Here is a 23,279-nt window from a genome sequence, read left to right as displayed (position 1 = left end):
ATCAGAGCACACCTCGCTTTTCAGACCGATGAGCTTTGTAAAAATCAACGCGTTTCTGAAAGGCGGGGCATAGAGGAGAAACAATAATGTACAGTATGTGGAAAATGTGTTTTTTGAACCTTAAACTGTGTAAATGCATTGCGTTACACCAAATACACAAAATAATGTTATTTTTAGCATCGTCTTATGACCCCTTTAATGCTTTAGTACAGTCAACAAATTACAAAGAATTAAAGCATCTTTTACCATCAGCCAGAACACCCCAGAAACCAAAGCAATGTGCTAAAATCACATCAGAAATGTAGCAACCTGATGGCAGCACCCATTAATCATGAAGATTAATAATGTTCTCCTTAATAAATGATAGACAAAAATAGTACTATTATAATCGTACACCCCCCCCCCCCCCCCCCTTTTTTTTGGGTGTTCAACATGTGAATATATTTCTGATTACAAATGTTAATATGCAGTTAATTGTGATTAAATGACATCTGTGCCGTCATTTATATGAATAAATCCTCATATGCGTCTGAAGCGTATGCATCTAAGCAGCGTATCCTCCTGTCACGCGTCTGCCGGACGCTCCCGTAACACAGATGTTGGAGTCATCTGTCATCCAGGCCTCTCGCGGCCCGAGCTCTGGCTGTTCTGAAGGGAGTGTGAATTGGACACAGTGCTGTCAGTCTCCCCGTCTCACAATGGAGACGCATGCAAATCCCGCGCGGCGCAGGCCGTGATGGGCGGCTGGCGAGCGTGACATCGGCCCGGCCTTTCCTCTGACTCCTCAGCATTAGAATTGGAAATGAAGCGCTCTTAAGAGTGCCATCCGGATCATATGGGGCGCTGTCACTCCTCCCCTGAGAGGGGCCGCGGCCGGGCCCCGTACAACCCCATGAATGAATTTGGGTGTAATGATCGGCCCTCTTTAAAATGCCGTTCCACCCATTTTGCATATGTCTCCGGAGCCGGAATGAGGAGGAATACGGGAGATGTTGGGAGCAGGAATCGGGCAGATGCTCCCCGTTTGGGCGGGTTCGAATCTGTACACGCCAAGGCCCTTAATGCGTCTGAAACGGGCCCTAATGTGTCGTTTTCATCAGCGCTGAGGCGGGCTGCAATATGGTGCCAGTGGCTCGCTTGGGGAATATGAATTTTGATTAAGGATGCACTCAGGCTTTTGAAATCCTGAAGAAGTGTCAGAATAATGGATGTCGAGCAAATGTCAAGCATTTGTTAATTTCTCTGTTATCTGGGGTTTGTCTAGCGCGATCCGTGCGGAGGCCGCTGTGCCATTGATATGCTGATTGCTTGGCTGCAGACGGTGTGTTTGTGATGGCACACTCGCAGAAGCGCTCCTCATTGATTATTTATCGCTCATCTGCCCGTTATCCTCCCATTACATGCCTGTTAATCCAGCGGCCGAGTGTGTTAACCAGCCTCGTTTCACCAGGCCTGCTGAGTCTGACTGCTTTAGCATCACTTGTGTGTGGTTTGGCTGCTGTTTCATGAACTCAGAAGCAGACTACCTGAGGACTCAGAAGTGACTTTAACAACTGTGCGATTAGTTCAGGTGACTACACTGGAACAGCAAACTGCTGACGGAATAAAACTATCGTCAAATACACACAGAACTTCTTGATAACCTGTCAAAATAGAATATTGGTTTAAAGCAAAAAAAAAAACCCTCTCTCTCTCTCTCTCTCTCTCTATATATATATATATATATATATATTATATAGTATATATACTACTATTTTACAGTATAATGCACTTCTCAAAGTAGCTGTAATAATAAGATTATTAAAAACTATTTTCTAAGGTATATCACAAACCCCTTCATTTGGGGTTTCAAAATGCCTTCATTTGATAACCACTGTTTTTGATTAATTGTTTTTAAATCATGAATCTAGAAAAAATAAAACTGAATTTTATTTAACATGGAATCTCAAAAAATGTCAATAAAAAATAAATGAATCTAGTAAAATTAAAATGGAACAAATGGAATTTGGAGAGAAAAAAAATAAAACCGATTTCATAGAACCTTATACTGGCATATTGGGAATGTTGCACTGCAGGATCTGACTGGATCCAGTTGGGACAGTGTACTTTAGGACTGCAACAAACAATTATTTTGATATCCGATTAATCTAACAATTATTAGAATGATTAATCGACCAATCACCGATTTTTTTTCCCCCACGGCTTAGTCCAAAACTTTGTTTTATAATTGCTTTATTTCATTTTTGTATTGTGTATTACTGTATTGTTTTTCTGATGTACAATCTTTGTTTGCCATGAAATAGCCTGTGAAGCTGATGTGGCAATACACTTAAATCAAGTCAATTCACCGCTTAATCAGTAGGCTTTAATTGATTATTCAGCTTTTGCATTTTGTTAAAATACTGAGTTATACATATACATATAGAGCTGCTTTAAAGCAGAAAATCAAGTTGTAATTCTAACTGAAAGCAACATTGTTTTTCATGTATGATAATGAAAAGCTGGTTGCTTGCTTTAAAGCAATGGATTGCATAACATGTTATATAAATAAATGTGGTGTGACTTAAGTGCCGATTGCAGAGCTCCTGCAAAAATCCATATCGCTATGATCAGATGCTTTCTTAACTGCTGGTTTCCAATGCGGTCATCTTTGTTGTGCATTTATTTCGTTATTGAGAGTAATAATAATCCTCTCTCATCAGCATTGGTATGTTTGCTAACAGGAAACCGCTGCTTATGTATATAAAACGTATTTTTACCTCTAAGTGAAGAACAAAAAAGAACATTGAGTATATTGCACGACCGCTTTTTTTGTTTGTAGTTTTGTAAAACTTTCCCACACTCTACTGCAGGGCTGCTACAATAAATCGATGCATTGCAAATCGAGAAATGATTCTGCATCGATTCTGAGATTTTATATTTGGATATTTTATATTTGGTGTATTTGGACTTTCTGCGCGAGAGCGCCCTCTGGCCTTCGAATGGAGATTTACTACTGATCACAGAACCGTGCTTCACTGAAAGATACGCATAACAATCGCAACTTCTGTCTAATCGCGATTTCGATTTATTGTGCAGCCCTAATTACAAGAGTGTTTACAGTGGGCTGTGTTTACATTAATCTCAACGCAAGTACGTTTAACCACTTACATGGCTCAACTGAATGCACAAGCGCTCTTCTTTGTGAGCATTTAAGTGTGCAGTTAAAAACTAGCATAGAGCGCCATCTGCTGTTAAAAACTAACTTTAGAATCAATTCCAGTGAGAATCGCGATGTATTCGGAAAATCTCAGAATCGATCCACAAATGGAAATGCATCGATTTATTATCCCAGCCCAGTTGGTTTGCATGCAGGAAAGCTGGATTACAGTTTTGTGCTACAGTGCCACTCTGGCCAAACCATGTCATTGCAGGCCCTTACGTTAGGTCATATGAGATCTAACAACTATTCAACAAAAATATTTAAAAAAAAAAAATTTATATTTCAGTGTGGAGCAACAACAACACAGTGTTAAAACATTTAGTTATTTTAACTTGAGATGCTCATGTTCCAAATCACAGAGGGAAAAAAAAGAGAAGTGATGCAACGGATGCTCAGACAGTCAAAATGTCCAAGACGCTGCTCCCCGGACTGTGCTGTGTTCAGACGCTGGTCCAGTGACGTCAGATCTGGAGTGCAGTGCTCTCCTCTCTCTGTGTGAACAGAAGTGGATCTGTCAGCTCAGGCCTGTGGCTTCTCTCTGTAATCACAGAGCTGCCAGCGTTTATGTGGTCAGACCAGAGGAAAACAGCCCTGTCAAAGAGGAGGCTGAGAGCGAGAATGCATTTTCAGGGTGTCAAGTCTGATATGTTGAAAGCATCCTTGATTTGCGAGAACCGGAATTAAATTCTAAAACCTTGTGCACTGTTTCTATAGCATGGTAATAATGTCCCTTCAGTGTTTCCCACAGGAAAGTGGTTGGTCTCTCTCTCTCTACATCTGAAAGTTAAGTGCATCAATCAGGTGCACACAGAGTTCGATATGATGAGTTCAGACCCATTTTCAGTGTCCAGAGCTGAATAAAGTAAAAAAAACCTTTGCACTGACATTGCATTGCTTTGTAGCTGAACTTTAAAGTGAACTCAAGCCTCTTTTTTAGTTTTCGATGTAGTGTTTCAGTCTACATTACTTTCACACTGATGCTTTAGGAAGCCAAACCATTAGAATATAATAATACTATTATTAACAATAGTTATTATTATTATTATTACATTCACATATACATTTAGTAATTTAGCAGACACTTTTATCCAAAGCGACTTACAAATGAGGACAATGGAAGCATTATTATTATTATTATTACCCCTAAGACATTACCATTGTTACAACTGCACTTCAAAATAAATGTAAATGAAAAATTAATATTCACAATGATTATTTTACTTTATAGTAGGAAAATTATAGTACTTTTATCTTAATTTCTTCACTTGCATAAGTTAAACCCTCAAGCTGTTTAAAAAAAAAAAAAAAGGGTTACAAATGCAGGTTAAAGACATCTTATGTTATTATGAAAAGTGTAAAATGTGTGAAATAAGTTTTTTTTTAAAAAGCACAGCACAGAATGCCACCTCTACCAAAAACAATAAACAATAAACCAAAACAAAAACAATGCCAACTTGCTACCGTAAATAAAAGCTTGCAACAAACAGCACCATTGCGCTACTGGCGTCCCAAGTTCGAATCCTGACTCGAGGATCTCTCTCCCACGTCACTTCCTGTCAGCTCTGATCTGTCCTATCATAATAAAGGTGAAAAATGCCAAAAAAAAAAAAAAAGCTTGCAACATTTGCCTTGCCTCCGGGCTATTCTGATTGGTCCACTGTTTTGGAACTGACAGTGATGAGCGGTGCTGCTCATTTACAATCAGCGAGATGCGTGCGAGATGCGTGCGAGATGCGTGCGAGGCCTGAGGTTGTGTGTTTGCATACTGCGATCAGTTACAGTACTGGAATGAAACAAATTGGCCAGAATGGCACAAACGCAATGGTTTCATTCAGATATTCCAGTCAGTAGCGTTGCTCCAGGCAGGAGGCTGCTGGTCAGCGTAATCTGCTTCCTCGCTAGAGCGCCGATGCCCAGTGCATGATGGGTAAGGGAGGCTTTGCTGACAGTTTTCAGGAGAACTGCAGTAATGACTCTTGGAGGCCAGACCAAAATAACTTTAACACGTCCTGTCACAGAAAGCGCTACGAGTGCCACCTTTCACGGCCGATCATAATTAGCGCTGGGATTGTGTTATACGTGTCTGTGTTTGAGGTGACTATCGAGAAACCACTCCGACAGCTGGAGAACATCTCGTGTTCATTTAAAAAATGACTCTCTGTGAATGTTCTGTGTGCAGATTCTCTTCTACAGTATTCATAAACTCGGTTTATTGGCTTGTAGTTAAAGCATTAGGAATCATTCATCTATGGGCTACAAATGTTAGTTTATGCAGAAATTATTAACATTCACTTTTATTTATACATTCATATAAGAAGTATTGTTCATTGTTAGTTTATGATAGCTAATGTATTAATGTTAACAAGTCTTATTATAAAGTGTTTAATCGAGTTACAGTAAATTTAGTTGACCAATAGTGTGCAGGCGTTTTACATGATCGACCAATCACGGCGTGCGTGAAGCAGGATCCACAGAGAACGGTCAAAGCAATATACATATACATATAATGAGGAAAAAAGCCAAATACAGGACATTTTAGGGAGTTTAGAAATCTGCCTGACACCATTTTTAAGGTTCAGAAAAGAGGATTGTTAGAGTAATTGTTGATCTACAGAGGAATTGTTGAATTTCCATTTTTAAAGATTAATTCAATTGTTATACATTCATTTGAGTACTACTGTTTTTGGTAATACATTTCTATTAAGCCATAAAAGAGAATCTAGAAAAACCACATATGACAAAAATCTGAAAAAAAAAGACATTTTTAACGAATTCTAAGAAATTGTTAGATTTTTTTAAAAAATGTTATAAATTCAGTTGAGTAGGCATGTTTTTCAGTTATTAAAATTGAATTAAAGAATTAAAAATAAAAATTAAAACATTAAACTTGGAATGTAGGGAAAATACAAACAGAATTTTATCAAATTTGTTTAATATCGGTTTGACTGTTCTTTAGTTTCGAACTTACACTGATGTCACATTGATTCATTCATTTGATACGAATTTTAGTTCAAGCTGCGAATAAAAAGAGAAAGTAATCAAGCATAGACTTCCTCAACGCAAATATTATTAAAATATAAACCATTTAATTTCCGTTGTGAAATGACTGATCAGACTGACACTCTCACTTCAGCTCAAATATAATCTGATGACCATAACATGAGATGATGCTGCTTCATGCTGTTGATTATGGCTCCACATTCAAATATTTATTTTAGCTGTGTGTAATTTTAGCTTTATCACATCACACAAGACCTTCAGACCGTTTGAACACTTTCCCCTTCCAGCAGAGAGAGGTTTGCTTCTGGATGTAACGAGAGTTTCTGTCTGCGCTGTTGTGTTGATACGTCACATTCATCATAGCTGACTGTCGAAGGAGGCGAGGCAGATGTTCCTTTGCACTTATCTGCATGTGTAATTAGGCCAATTTGCATATGTAGAGCATGAGGCACAAACACAGGCGCTTTTGCTTTAGTGATAAATACTGACTTAAGGGGAAAATCTTCGTAAGAAGCGATTATCAGACGTTGCACACTCGGACCGCCGCTGCAGATTTGTTCACTCGCGCTTCCGTCTCCAGATGTTTACTGAAGTCGTGTCATGAAGCTCACTCACTGTAGTTTGCACATTAAACTACATTTACTCCTGCTAACCCTGTCAGACAGTCAGGAGCAATTCGGATGTGAAATGCTTTTCTCAAAGGCCTTAAAATCATTAGGAATAAAATGAGCACAGGCTTCGCCCTGACGGATGTGACGGGATCTCCACGTATGGATCTGTGGCGAACGCTCATTATTATCAGAACATATGACGGTGCCGGCGCTCCATTAGCCAGGTGGCATTCATTAGGTTAATTGCTGCCATTTCTTATTATTAATAGTTTGTGAAAGTGGCACGCTTGGAAGTGGTTCAGTCCATGATTAAAGACATTAACCAACTGAAAGCGGAAAAGGTGTTATGCTTATATTTTCTTATTTATTTTGGTGTGCGTTTTGACAGAAGTGGAGGTTTGATCCTGATAAACCAGTGTTTTGGGGTTTGATTTTGATGTTCATTTCTCCTCTTTCATTCTGAATGGCTGCTGAGTTGTGGAGTGAATCCGGATGACTGTGTGGAGTCTGTTCTCGTATTAATGCATCATGCGCGGCTGTCAGGAGGGTAATTATGGCCAGAGCGGCTGATTCCCAAAGCGCTCTTGTGTTTCCAGACCTTCTGTTTTATCATGTTGGGAATGACGCGCTGGAGGCCATCAGCAGTACGCTCTTTATGACCTTCTAATGATGCTCTTTATTTGAACGCTGCTGAAACGTTTCCCTTGATTTTCCCTCAATTCAGGAGGATTGTGGAATATTTTTTTGGCTGTTCTGTGAGTTCCTCTTGATAAATAGATTAATGATTTGATTCTGTATTTTAGGTGCATTTTATAGGATTTCAAAAATGCTTCTGCTATTGTGTCTTAGGTAAGAAAAAAAAAGACAGACTACTTTAGATTGTTTCTTGCATCAAGCAACTTGAAATAAAATGCATTAAATTTACATTAATGTATTTGGCAGATACTTTTATCCAAAGCAACTTACCTTGCATTTACATTTGATCAGTTCTTTCTTAAATATTATATAATAAACATTATATAGAGAGAGCTGAAATATTTTAGAGCTGAAAGTATTCCATTTTTCTTTTGAACATTTAATTTCCAGGAGTTTTTCCATGAGGAATTGTAATCTTTGGTGCATTGAGAAAGCAAGTGAGCTCCAGCTTTGCACGCTTGAGGTTCTGCTGAAGCTCTTCCCTTTACTTGCATGATTGTTCTACGATTTATATTACATTGCATTGTGGGATACAGTATTCTGTGTACTGTACACCGGTAGATGCAAAACTCCTTTAGCATTAATCTTACAGTTGAGGTCAAAAGTTTACATCCCCCTCTCGGAATCTGCAAAATGTTAATTATTTTACCAAAATAAGAGGGATCACACAAAATGCATGTTATTGTTTATTTAGTACTGACCTGAATAATATATTTCACATACAAGATGTTTACATATTAGAGAGGTAATGATTCACTCAACTCACGATTCGATTTTCTCACGATTTTTTTTTAACATAATGAGATTGAAGACAAATTATACAGTAAATGAAAATGTGTCCTTTTGTTAGGCTATTGCTGCACGTTTCTTTGTGAAGTTGAAATATAACAAAACTAAATTGAAATTTTAAAACAAACCCCAAATCAAATAAGTGACACAAATAAAATAAATCTCTTCATTTAAACAAACTCAGGCTTTGTCTGTGCTCTTTCCATTTAAAATGAGAGGCATCCACTGCATTTTAATCATCATCCAAACGAAGATGCAGCATACATGCAACACCAGCAGTTTTTAATCTAAATTAGATCGTTTTTGCTTCAAATTTCGAAATTATACAGAGTGGTCTGACTTTAGTTTTGTGAAACTATGTATAAAACATATCTGAAGGAAACAGCAGAAGCTCTGAATGAGACGCAGATTCAATCTCTGCCAGCAGGTGGCGCTCATGAACAGCAATGATACAGTGTTTCCTTGGTTACCGCTGTAAACAAAGCAGAGCTGCTTATGAACAGCAATGATACAGTGTTTCCTTGGTTACCGCTGTAAACAAAGCAGCGCTGTTTATGAACAGCAGCGATACAGTGTTTCCTTGGTTACCGCTCTAAACAAAGCAGAGCTGCGCTTATGAACAGCAATGATACAGTGTTTCCTTGGTTACCGCTGTAAACAAAGCAGAGCTGCTTATGAACAGCAGTGATAGTGTTTCTTTGGTTACCGCTGTAAACAAAGCAGAGCTGCGCTTATGAACAGCAATGATACAGTGTTTCCTTGGTTACCGCTGTAAACAAAGCAGTGCTGCCCTTATGAACAGCAGTGATACAGTGTTTCCTTGGTTACTGCTGTAAACAAAGCAGTGCTGCCCTTATGAACAGCAATGCTACAGTGTTTCCTTGGTTACTGCTGTAAACAAAGCAGCGCTGTGCTCATGAACAGCAATGATACAGTGTTTCCTTGGTTACCGCTGTAAACAAAGCAGAGCTGCTTATGAACAGCAATGATACAGTGTTTCCTTGGTTACCGCTGTAAACAAAGCAGAGCTGCGCTTATGAACAGCAGCGATACAGTGTTTCCTTGGTTACCGCTGTAAACAAAGCAGAGCTGCTTATGAACACTACTTTAATATGCATCGTTCAGAGACAAGATGAAAAGAAAATACCACGTAAACTTTTCTAAAGACATTGTTCCCCTCAGAGATACATTCATATAAACTCCTACTCCAATTGTATTGCGATTTGTTTGGCATCTCAACCAATTTGAATCGTCACATATTTGCTTGCGGTTCATCAACTTTTGAACGGGGTCACTTTTATTAATTCAACTATTATTTTCTAGGGATGCAACATCCCTAGAAAATAATAGTTGAATTTATAAAAGTGACCCCGTTCAAAAGTTTACATCCATGATTCTTAATACTGTGTTGTTAGCTGAATGATCCACAGCTGTGTTTTTGTGTTTAGTGATAGTTGTTCATGAGTCCCTTGTTTGTCCTGAACAGTTAAACTGCTGCTGTTCTTCAGAAAAATCCCCAGCTCCCACTAATTCTTTGGGTTTCCAGCATTTCTGTGTATTTGAACCCTTTCCAGCAATGACTGTATGATTCTGAGATCCATGTTTTCACACCGAGGACAACTGAGGGACTCGTATGCAGCTATTACAGAAGCTTCAGACGCTCGCTGATGCTCCAGAAGGAGACACCATGCATTAAGTGCCTTTTGAACTCTTAACTTTTGAACAGTATGGAGATGTGTACCTATTTCTTATTTTGCCTAAATATCATATTTTTTAATTTAGTGCTGCCCTTCAGAGGCTACAGAAGATAGTTACATGTTTTCCACTGTTTTCAGCATTGCTAATAATCAGAAATGTTTCTCGAGCAGCAGATCAGCATATTATCATGATTTCTGAAGATCATGTGACACTGAAGACTGGAGGAATGATGCTGAAAATACAGCTGCGCATCACAGACATACATTACAGCTTAACAGAGATTCACACAGAACACAGCTGTTTTACACCGTAATAATATTTCAGTGTTTTTAAGGTATTTTTCATCAAGTGAATGCAGCCTTGCTGAGCAGAAGAGACTCTTTCAGGAGTGTTGATCGTGATTCAGCCTCTCGAAGCTCTTTTTCATCTGATGATGTATGTACTCGTGGGAAAGCCTTTCAGACCTTAAACGCTGAGTCTAAACAAGCCCATAATTCTAAGTCCGGCCCATTGTTTGACACAGATCTGTTTTCACAGATATTAAGGGCAGTTTACCTCCTTTTAACTCAACAGGCTAAAGATTTAGCAATTAGGGCCTAATCACGATCATTATATGGAGTAATCCATCTGAAGCCTAACAGATGTGTGAGTGCGCTGGTCAAGGCCCGGTGTCGATGTGTTCACCTAATGGCTGTTATTTAGCCGGTCGCTCGTGACTGGAATGTTCTCTGATCTTCATGCTGCCAAAACACACTCAACACTTTGGGATTCTGATTCCTCTCACTTTCTCTCACTTGAGATTCAGTCAACCGCAGGCGTGAACCGCGCCGCATATCAGGACTTTCTGTTGGCCATTAAAGCAGTAACCCCCGTGAAGCCGTGGTTTACAGTGAATTTATATTTATATTTTTTATTATATTTATAAATTCACTGTAAACCACGGCTTCTTGGGGCTTATTGCTTTTATAAAACGGTTATTCACATATACGTAGTAAGGTTTCACAAAATAAAACAGAGCAAATAAAGTGTAAAGATATTAATAAACAGTATTCTTCCACCAAACAATGTAGCTCCTCAGAAACAGTTGTGGTTGCTACAAAGTAGTTGCCGAGCAACACACAGAAGTAAACAAAGGTATGTTACTTTGTAGCGTCATTCACAACAGCTTCGAAACATTTTGCTGATTATTCACACTATATTATATATTCATTATATTTTTACTTGACTTGTTAGAGATGTCTTAAATGATGCACGTTTGAATAAAATAAGTCTTTATGACAGCCACAATTTAAATTGTTATATTTCAACAACAAATTGGAGTAGAAACATAAAACTTGTCAGCTGAATGTTTTTTGTTCTTCAGTTAAAAAAAAAAAAAAGTACATCGCAAAATTTTTTTTTTTTTTTTTACAGTGTTGCAGTTTTTTTAAATTTACGGTTGCAGTTGTATACAAATAGTAGTATACTTCTGTCTTGGAAATGATTTATTATTATTATTATTATTATTATTAATGGTTCTCAGACAGCAGGGCTTCAGTTGATACTTTGGCTGTGATTAAAAATAAATTATTTTACATACTCCTGTTCATATTTCATGCCCCAAATGTTGTGGCAGTTTCGCCGGTGGCGTTGAATATCAATATTTTTGAAATCCTGAAGTGCTGCCGACACTTCTCTGTGCTGCTTTTCACTGAACAGATGAATCGAGGTGGTGCTTGTTTGTATTTGAATATATACAATTTGTATACAGTTTGTATATATCGCACGGACAGATTTGCAGTGGAAAAGCGCTCAGAAGTCATGTGACACTTTCTAAATTTTGATACTAAACCATATTATTAACTATAAGGTGGGAAAACAAGCTGATAATGGAATATTCAGCACATAGTTTTTAAAAATCAATAATATGAATGACAAATTTCCACTCACTGTAAATATAGTGCTGAACTTTATTACACACTTAACAATTATTTTATTTTATTATTTATTATTATTATTATTATTATTTATTTTTTTACGTGTGACCTGCCGATACCGATTTTCTTTCTAAGAACTATAATTGACAGCAAATACAAACAAAAATCTATACTTTTTTCAATGAAAAAAAAAAATATATATTTACATAAAAATATATATTAAACAGTACAATTCCCCCAATCTGGACTGTTACACACACACACACACACACACACACTCTCTCTCACACACACGTGCACACACACACACTCTCACACACACGTGCACACACACACACTCTCACACACACGTGCACACACACACACTCTCACACACACGTGCACACACACACACTCTCACACACACGTGCACACACACACACTCTCACACACACGTGCACACACACACATACTCTCACACACACACACACACACACACACACATATATATGTGTGTATGTGTGTGTAAAATATTTTTTTCACTGTTATACTTGTATATTTATTCCTATATATAAGAGCCTGTTACGTTTATACTCCATTATAGTATCCTTGTTTATGGTTTTTCTCTCTTTATTGTATTTCATTGTTTGTTGTGCAGCACTTTAGTTGGCCCTGTCTTTAAACGTGCTCTAGAAATAACTGAACTTGAACTATTACAAATATACTACAAACCAAATACAGTATTTTGTAGTTGTGTGTTTGTGTGTGCATATATATATATGTTTTTGAAAGAAGTCTCTAATGCTCATCAAGGCTGCATTTATTTGATCAAAAATACTATGTAATATTGTGAAATATTTTCACAATTTAAAATTGGTTTTCTATTTTAATTTACTTTAAAATATCATTTATTTCTGTGACATAAAGCTGAATTTTCATCAGCCATTACTCCAGACTTAAGTGTCGCACGATCCTTCAGAAATCCATTATTAAAATAGAAAACATTATTTTAAATATATATTAATTTATTTATTTAGATATTACAACATACTGTTCAGTACATATTATAAAGAACCATTTAAAATGAACTATTCAGGAATGAAGAATAAAGTGTACATTTTGAGCATCAGATGGTGTTGATGAGGTTCTGCATGAGCGACTCGGATGTCTTGTGCTTTTGTGAGTGAGATCTTGAGGTCTATAGGTGTGACACAACAGATACTCACTCATTCCACACTATATTCCTGCGGTTTCTCCGGAAGCCTGCGTCTCGCACCAATCATCTGGAACAGCTTTGCCACACTAGTTTCCGTGTTCCTGAAGATTACAGGCCGGCTTTGAAGCACTCTTCTCTCTTTGTCTGCATGCAATGCTCTCTGGTAATTAACTTTGTCCTTCTTTTATTTGTTCCAGTCTTCCTCCGTCCACTCTTCTGAGCATCTTCTCCCAGGAGTACCAGGTTAGAAGTTTTCTTCCTTTGTGCGGCCTGACAGCTGCCTAATTGAATGATGAATGTCCCCTTATTTCTGTGTAATTGAACTGCCAACTCTCTGATTGGTTTGGAGGATTCCCCTCGCCCGACACGCACACACACACACACACACACACACACACTCACTCACTCGCGCACACACACACACACACACACACACTCACTCGCGCACACACACATACACACACACTCACTCGCGCGCACACACACACACGCACGCGTACACACACACCACACACACACACACAGACACACTCGCTCACTCACACACACACTTTCTCTCGCGCACACACACACACTCTCTCGCGCCTGAGTCTCGGTGGACCTCTGCCAACTCCATCTGTCTAATAACATCGAGCCGCTGCTTATTTGCCGGACCTGTAATAAATTATGCTAAACCATTATTATTCTGACAGTAATAATTTCCCGGTGCAGCGCGGCTCGGTGTGCTAAATGTTTGCTGACTCGCGCTGTCGCGGCTGCTTTGGGCGTCTGACAGCCGATGAAGATCGATGGCCGCTGCTGCGGTGGCAGACGACTGCAGAGGCACAAAACAGAGCCATTCATCATCCGGCCGACAGCCGTCACTCACTCGCTGTGTCTCGCAGAATTACTTTTGTAGTTTTTAAATAAGTTGTTTTTAAGCGCCGCTCTCGCTGTCCTCCGCTGAATCGCATTAGAAAGGAAAGCTGGAGCGGATGTAGTTTAGTAGAAGAGGAAATGAAAGCGCAGGGCCATCTGACCCCTCAGAGCCAGAGCGAACGCTCCCACACACACAGTGAGAAACAGTGAAATAATATATAATGTGTCCTTGATTAAAAGGAGTTTCGATGGTAGTGTAAACAAAACTGGTTATTTTATTAATCCCTGTTTTTGTAACTTAGTGGACTCGATTCAAAATACCATTTGATTCATGTCATGAATCAGTTCACATTATTAAACCACTGAGTTCAAAACAGCTAGTCTGATTCCAGATCAGTGTCTCAAGTTAGAAACACATAAACCTCTGTAATATCATTTGATCCTCATCCAGTTTAGTTTAGTTCAGGTTGCATATATAAGTTTCATTGGTTTCAGTTCCTGCTCCGGTGTGTTTGTTTCAGAAGCGGATGAAGCGCAGCATGGTGAGGCATCACGCTCCTGACGTGCTCAAAGCATATTATCAGAGGTAAGAAACATCTCCAGCCCGACAACATCACATGCATCGGCTCCTGAAATACATCTTCAAAAGTTTAACAATCTTAAACATGCAATGATCCAGTCAGGTGTTCAGACACATCTGCTCCTGAATATTCTCATCAATATTTGTCTTCATGAGAATACAGCTTATACACAATACACCAAACCCATAAAATCACTGTCAACAATTATTCAATAAACCAGTTGACAATGAAACAAAGCTTTGTGTGCACCTGTTCCTGTATGTTTCAAATATTTGATCAAAAATACAGAAAAAAACTAATCTTGCAAAATGTTATTACAATATAAAATAATGGTTTTTATTTCAATATCTGTTAAACTGTAATGTATTTCTGTGATGCGCAGCTGTATTTTCAGCATCATTCCTCCAGTCTTCAGTGTCACATGATCTTCAGAAATCAGTGTAATATGCAGATTTATTATTAGAATTATCAATATTTTTTTTGGAAACTGCAATACTTTTTTCAGGTTTCTTTGATTAATTAAAAGTTAAAAAGAACAGCATTTATTCAAAATAGAAAGCTTTTTTAACCATATAAATCTTTGCTATCACTTCTTATCAATTTAACAACTCCTTGCTGAATAAAAGTTTTAATTTCTTTCAAAAAAAGAAAGAATAAAAACTTACTGACTTTTGAACGGTACTGTATATTGTTAGAAAAAATGTCTATTTTAAATAAATGCTCTTTTTAACTTTTTATTCATCAAAGAATCCTGAAAAAAGTATCACAGCTTTCAAAACGATATGAAACACACTCACTCACTCGCGCACACACACACGCACGCGCGCACACACACACACACAAGCACACACACACCACACACACACCACACACACACTCTCTCTCTCACGCACACACACACACACACAAGCGCACACACACACACACAGACACACTCGCTCACTCACACACACACTTTCTCTCGCGCACACACACACACTCTCTCGCGCCTGAGTCTCGGTGGACCTCTGCCAACTCCATCTGTCTAATAACATCGAGCCGCTGCTTATTTGCCGGACCTGTAATAAATTATGCTAAACCATTATTATTCTGACAGTAATAATTTCCCGGTGCAGCGCGGCTCGGTGTGCTAAATGTTTGCTGACTCGCGCTGTCGCGGCTGCTTTGGGCGTCTGACAGCCGATGAAGATCGATGGCCGCTGCTGCGGTGGCAGACGACTGCAGAGGCACAAAACAGAGCCATTCATCATCCGGCCGACAGCCGTCACTCACTCGCTGTGTCTCGCAGAATTACTTTTGTAGTTTTTAAATAAGTTGTTTTTAAGCGCCACTCTCGCTATCCTCCGCTGAATCGCATTAGAAAGGAAAGCTGGAGCGGATGTAGTTTAGTAGAAGAGGAAATGAAAGCGCAGGGCCACCTGACCCCTCAGAGCCAGAGCGAACGCTCCCACACACACAGTGAGAAACAGTGAAATAATATATAATGTGTCCTTGATTAAAAGGAGTTTCGATGGTAGTGTAAACAAAACTGGTTATTTTATTAATCCCTGTTTTTGTAACTTAGTGGACTCGATTCAAAATACCATTTGATTCATGTCATGAATCAGTTCACATTATTAAACCACTGAGTTCAAAACAGCTAGTCTGATTCCAGATCAGTGTCTCAAGTTAGAAACACATAAACCTCTGTAATATCATTTGATCCTCATCCAGTTTAGTTTAGTTCAGGTTGCATATATAAGTTTCATTGGTTTCAGTTCCTGCTCCGGTGTGTTTGTTTCAGAAGCGGATGAAGCGCAGCATGGTGAGGCATCACGCTCCTGACGTGCTCAAAGCATATTATCAGAGGTAAGAAACATCTCCAGCCCGACAACATCACATGCATCGGCTCCTGAAATACATCTTCAAAAGTTTAACAATCTTAAACATGCAATGATCCAGTCAGGTGTTCAGACACATCTGCTCCTGAATATTCTCATCAATATTTGTCTTCATGAGAATACAGCTTATACACAATACACCAAACCCATAAAATCACTGTCAACAATTATTCAATAAACCAGTTGACAATGAAACAAAGCTTTGTGTGCACCTGTTCCTGTATGTTTCAAATATTTGATCAAAAATACAGAAAAAAACTAATCTTGCAAAATGTTATTACAATATAAAATAATGGTTTTTATTTCAATATCTGTTAAACTGTAATGTATTTCTGTGATGCGCAGCTGTATTTTCAGCATCATTCCTCCAGTCTTCAGTGTCACATGATCTTCAGAAATCAGTGTAATATGCAGATTTATTATTAGAATTATCAATATTTTTTTTGGAAACTGCAATACTTTTTTCAGGTTTCTTTGATTAATTAAAAGTTAAAAAGAACAGCATTTATTCAAAATAGAAAGCTTTTTTAACCATATAAATCTTTGCTATCACTTCTTATCAATTTAACAACTCCTTGCTGAATAAAAGTTTTAATTTCTTTCAAAAAAAGAAAGAATAAAAACTTACTGTCTTTTGAACGGTACTGTATATTGTTAGAAAAAATGTCTATTTTAAATAAATGCTCTTTTTAACTTTTTATTCATCAAAGAATCCTGAAAAAAGTATCACAGCTTTCAAAACGATATGAAGCAGCAACAGTTTCTAACACTGATCATAAATCAGCATATTATACTGATTTCTGAAGATCATGTGACGCTGAAGACTGGAGGAATGATGCTGAAAATACAGCTGCGCGTCAGAGAAATACATTATATTTTAATGTATATTAAAATAGAAACACATTATTTTACATCATCATAATATTTCACAATATTACATTTTTTCCTGTATTTTTGATCAAATAAATGCAGCCTTGATGAGCAGAAGCATTAAAAAACATAAAAAATCATCCTGATCTCAAACTTTTGAGCGGTAGTGTATATATATATATATATATATATATATATATATATATATTCTATAGTCTATAAATAGTCTATAGTTATTTTTTTTTACTTTTAAACTTAAGTTAAACTTTTTTTTAAAGTCTGCTAATAATTTGATTAATTGAAGAGGAAGGGTTTTAAGGTCATGGCCACTTGTTGGAGATGTAGATACATCAGCTTTAAAAAAACAGCTCTGTTATTCTCCCAAAAACCAAATCAGATGAAACCAGATGATCTGACTTCTGACAAACACGCTGGTGTCTGAAGGAAAGCTGCGTTACGAGCGCGGCGGACCTGTGAGGGCTTCGTGGTTTGAGGTTAATGATGGGCCTCGTCTGCTTTGGCTTTCGGAGCCGTGGAGGCTGAATCCGTCAGGGACGCTGACATGTCCTGACTTGCTGTCCTCTCTTCTCGTTGTTGTTGTGTGTGGTAATGAAGGTACCGCAGCGAAGCCCAGACTCGTCCTACAGCCCCGCTTCTGCTGGAGCTCGCCAACCAGGTACTGAAATACACGCTTTATTATTATTCTCCAGCAGAGTTTTGCTCAAACATAATTAACCCAGAAGATTCAGAGATTCATTGGGAGTGTTCCCAGTCTGTTAGTACTTATAAAAATTGGGCTAATGGTTGGGCCTATTAACCAATGATTTGGTGCAATTATTCTTCATGGAAAAATAGTTGAGTGTCATTATCATAAGTGACTTTCATAAATGCGTCTGCGCTCTGTTATTGACACGGAGGTCAGTGGTTAATATCTCTGTTTAGGTGTGGTGTTTATATATTGAAGCTCTCTCTTACTTCTGAAGCTTCATTAAGTGTTGGAGTGATTCCTGTGTCAGTGCTGGATCTCTCATTACAGGCTGATCTGCTCACACTCCTGCCATCATCAGAGAGCGCCGTTTACTCTCAGATCTCATGAGAAATAATGATACAGCCTCCATTCATTACTGCAGGAACCATGACATCGATTTACTCCCAAATGCATATTTTATTTTATATTATATACATTTTTATTGTATTTAATTTAATTACTTTTAATTACATTTTATTTATTTTAAATAAAATAAAATAATTCAATTTTATTTTATTTTAAATAAAAAAAAATTATATTACATTTTTTAATTTAATTTAATTTTAATCAAAAGCATATCTAATCATTAGATTTAATAATTTTTTAAATAATTTACAATCATTTTAATGATAATAGGGCCCTATTAAATTTTTTTATTTAAGTCAGAAATTCTGTGTTGTCTGTTGTTAGCTGGATTCTGTGTTGTATGATTTAATTCTAATTGATCAAAAACGGAGGTAATTAAGTGAATGCATGAAACATTAAAATATGATCAAATACAACTTAAATATTTCTTTAATTTTTTTGGCAAACAAAGTGCTGCACGACAGAGGTTTACAGTTTCAATTAAACATGTACAAAACAGTGTGAAAGTAAAAGGGACACTTTATAAAAAACCTGTATTTATAATACATTATATAAGTTAATTTTAAAGGTGACATATTATGCCACTTTTTACAATATGTAATGTAAGTCTCTGGTGTCCCCAGAATGTGTCTGTGAAGTTTCAGCTCAAAATTCTCCACAGATCATTTATACTATCATTTTGAAAATGCCTATTTTGAGTGGAAGCAGAAACACGATGTTTTTCGGGCCTGTCTCTTTAAATGCAAATGAGCTGCTGCTCCCCGCCCCCTTTTCCAGAATAGAACTGCGCCATTACAGCTCGTATCTGCTAAAAACATCTGTTTTGGTTCTGATTATCGTGTTTATCTCGCTGAAATCATGCGTTTTTAACCATATGAGTTTAAACTTCTGATATAGGGTTTTCTGAGCGCACACATCTGAAGCACACGCACAGAAAGCGGCTGTCACAGCATGCGAGTAACGTTACTAAACTAAGCTCTCATTCACACACACAGTTTACGTTTCCTTGGTTGGTAGATGCAACCTTACAACCTGGAAAAGTCACCTTTAAGGCATTGTAATGCATTCATGTTGTCTTATGAAAAAAAAGACTTAATATATTTTTTTCATGAATAATTGTGACAACAGTTACAATGCTCGCCTGTTTTTAAGAGTATGATTTATAACACTATGAACACCTTGGATTACAGTTGCCATAGTAATTATGAGTTTACAGTCTCATATCTTGACATTAAGTTGATTAAATTACATTTTTCTGTGAAAGTGACAATACGGAGTAATGTGGGCTTAATATTTATAAGTGGTCTTTGTATGCTTTTAAGTATTGTCATCTTTTAAATAGCCGTAAGATCTCATTATTGCATTATATGAGAGATTTGGCTTATAATGTGATATCAATAAAGTGCTATTGCGCAGTTTCAGATGTAAAAGTTTTTCCAGTGAGCCTCACAGAAACACTCCGATATGAACAACAGGACAGATCTTAAATAAAGAGTGTCAAGATATACATTTAACAACTGTTGTTGTGATTATTCATGAGATGATTCCACATATTATGTGTTGTGAGTAAAGTATTTGTTTGTAATGTGTGAGGGTTGCAGGAACGGTTTGTTTGATGATGTTGTGTGCTTTTGTGTTGCATGATAATGCCTCCAGAGCTCTGCAGTGATTGTGATCAGCTGAACTGATGTACAGTTTGTTGATGAAGGATCTGAGCGCTCTTCCTCATAAGTGTCTCATGACTCAGTTTAATGCTCTGCTTCACATTTACACTGTGCTCTCATGCCGCTCCGCTCGCCGCTAATTGCTACAGTCATAGCGCTTTATGGCACAATATATATCTCCAACTGAGCTGCACCATAAAACCATGAGAATTGGAGCCCATCGCTCGACACAAACAGCAGTGAATCCAGTCCAGTGTCTGTTATTTAACCTGATTAAAGAGTGATGAATGTGATTGGAGCTTCATGAACGTTACTCACACGTTTCAGATGAGAGATCCGCTCACGATTAATCTGAAAACGATGAGAAGGAGCACCTGAATCAGGTAGACGTCATTATTCAGTGTCAGCTGTGTGCGCTTGCCGTGTTCTCCTCATCCAGCCGCGTTACTCGTGATCGTGAGTCTGTGAGCTTCAGAGAGACAGAAACCTCGGGCTGCAGCGCAGGAGCGTTCACACCGTCTAATGATGACTTCTGTTTCTGTGTAACTGCTGTAGTGACCTCACACACTAAACACCATGCACAACCAGCATCAGCAACAGTCAGTCTACCTATGGGTTACTTTAAACTTAAAGGGTTAGTTCACCCAAAAATTAAAATTGGGCTGTTATTTACTCACCCTCAAGGCATCCTAGGTGTATATGACTTTCTTCTTTCGGATGAATCCAGTCGGAGTTATATTAAACATTGTCTTTGATCTTTAAAGCGGTTTCATGGCACTCAGCGGGTGTTGCATGCATCAGTCCAAAAGAAGTCAAATAAAAAGCACCCATCCATAAAAAAAGTGTCTCACACGGCTCCGGGGGGTGAACAAAGGCCTTGTCGGAGGACTTCGATATAAGCCAAGAGGACACTGGTTTTCTTTTGCTAAAGTAAGGAAACTTTGCATCCTTTGCTCCTGTTAACAAACTCTGGTTTTCACGAGACTCACCGGCGCATGCGTAATGCTGACCTCATACCTCATCCGCCCGGAGCTGCTTCCGTGTACAACTGCTGGTGCAAGCTAGATTAAAGTGATTAAGTTTTGAATATGGATATTTTTCTTACAAAAACACATCGATTCGCTACAGAAGGCCTTTGTTCACCCCCCGGAGCCGTGTGAGACACTTTTTTTTATGGATGTGCACTTTTTATTTAACTGATTTTGGACTGATGCATGCAACACCTGCTGAGTGCCATTAAACAGCTTGAAAGACCTAGGATGAGGTTCACCCATTTTTGGGTGAACTAACCCTTTAAAGCAATAGTTCAGTCACAACTGAAAAGGTGCTCACCCTCAGACCATCCAAGATTAGGATGAGTGTGTTTCTTCATCAGGTTTGTAGAAATGTAGCACTGCATCAGTGTCTCAGCAATGGATGCTCTGCAGTGAATGGGTGCCGTCAGAATGAGAGTCCAAACAGCTGATAAAAACATCAGAATAATCCACAAGTAATCCACAGCACTCCAGTCCATCAGTTAACATCTGGAGAAGACAAAAGCTGAAACTCATCCAGCATTAAGACGTTTTTAACTAAAATACGAGTCTATAATCCATAATAACTCTTCCTCCAGTGAGTCAGTGTTCTGGTGTGAATCAGGAGAGAAATCTGCACAGATCAAGCAGTGTTTAAACAGCTCTAAACACATATGTGGCTGGATTTTGATGCGAGAGACAACAGCAGATGCACTTTTTCACTGCAGGGGTGCATTATTAAATATCTTTCAAATTTGATTTTTGTCAGCTGTTATGCTGTGGAATGATGTTAAAATATACGACACATAAAACTGATGTGCTTTTTAAAGTGACTGAAATTATTAAAGTGAGTGAATTGAATATAAACTCATTCCATTCATTTAAAATGATGGTGTTGTTGGATGCGGATGAAGACGTCGGTGGAGTAATTGAGCCCCAAGTGTGTACTGGATGTGTGCCGCATCGGATCAATCGATTACACACTGAGTATTGATGATCAGTGAATGCAGGTCTCTGTGTGTCTCTGTCAGGTGGACCTGTCTCCGGCTCTCCTGGCGCGTCTGATCGTGGAGTGTTTTCTGGAGGAGCGCGCGGCTTCAGTCCGTGAGTAGAGGAGTTTATTTCTTAATGAGACAGACAGGCTCTTTCAGTTTTTCTACTTTAAAATTTCATTTTTAATTCAGTGTGTTACCATTTGTGAAATTTACTAGCAATTTCTGAGTGAAAACTGCTTCAAAGTAATCCCTACACCAAGTTTATGACCGTGCTCATCTATTATTATTATTATTATTATTACTTGTTCAAACAGGAGACATTTATCTATATCATGCAGAATTTCATTATTGGTTCATCAGCATCCAGCATCGCATATACAGGAGAAAATATATCTTTATATGTTTCAGTGTGTGTGGAGTGGTGTGTCTTTGAGCACCAATATAGACATTTTAGCCCATATCAATATGTGATGCTTATTGTTGTGATTGCCAAAATAATAGGCTAGTCATTTGTGTGTAAATTGAGCAAATAAGATGTTTCTTTATCACACATTTCCAACAAACTATTTAGCAAGCAAAAGATTATTTTGTTTATGTGAGTCTGTGTCTGTGTCTGTGTCTGTGTCTGTGTCTGTGTCTGTGTGAGTGTGTGAGTGAGTGAGTGAGTGTCTGCCTGTGAGTGTGTGTGTGTGTGAGTGAGGGAGTGTGTGTGTGTGTCTGTGTGAGTGAGTGTGTTGTGTGTGTGTGTGAGTGAGTGTCTGTGTGTGTGTGTGAGTGAGTGTCTGTCTGTGAGTGTGTCTGTCTGAGTGTGTCTGTGTGTGTGTGTGTGTGTGTGAGTGAGTGAGAGTGTGTGTGTGTGAGAGTGTGTGTGTGTGTCTCTGTGTGTGTGGGAGGGAGTGAGTGTGTTTGTGTGTTTGTGTGTTTGTCTGTGTGTGTGAGAGAGAGAGAGAGTGTGTGTGTGGTCAGTGTGTTTCTGTAGTTTTTAGCGGCTGGATGTCAGTAGAAGTGGACGACGCTTGTCCTTTAAGCATTCAGTGCATACAGACCCACACAGCTTCCGCCATCTTCCTCTATATACACACTCACACACTCACTCACTCACTCACTCACTCACTCACTCACTCACTCACTCACTCACTCACACACACACACACACACACACACACACACACACACACACACACACACACACACACA

General features: G+C 38.3%; 1 protein-coding gene across 2 annotated transcripts in view; it reads left to right on the top strand.

Annotated features, from left to right (window-relative positions):
* cdin1 (CDAN1 interacting nuclease 1) overlaps positions 1 to 23,279 on the top strand; it is a 57,191-nt gene that overhangs the window by 11,411 nt on the left and 22,501 nt on the right. Inside the window, exons 3-6 of one of the 2 annotated variants that reach the window (XM_016237400.1) lie at positions 13,305 to 13,350; positions 14,487 to 14,551; positions 17,912 to 17,972; positions 22,119 to 22,191. In XM_016237400.1, the coding sequence (XP_016092886.1) occupies positions 13,305 to 13,350; positions 14,487 to 14,551; positions 17,912 to 17,972; positions 22,119 to 22,191 (245 nt within the window). Of the gene's footprint in view, positions 1 to 13,304; positions 13,351 to 14,486; positions 14,552 to 16,331; positions 16,395 to 17,911; positions 17,973 to 22,118; positions 22,192 to 23,279 lie in introns of those variants that run through there. The other variant, XM_016237399.1, reaches the window with a different exon arrangement.

The sequence above is a fragment of the Sinocyclocheilus grahami genome, unplaced genomic scaffold, assembly GCF_001515645.1.
Source record: "Sinocyclocheilus grahami isolate Dianchi unplaced genomic scaffold, SAMN03320097.WGS_v1.1 scaffold513.1, whole genome shotgun sequence".
Classification (NCBI taxonomy): Eukaryota; Metazoa; Chordata; class Actinopteri; order Cypriniformes; family Cyprinidae; genus Sinocyclocheilus; species Sinocyclocheilus grahami.
The sequence above is the reverse complement of the archived record's forward strand: the minus strand, read 5'-3'. Positions and strand labels throughout refer to the sequence as shown.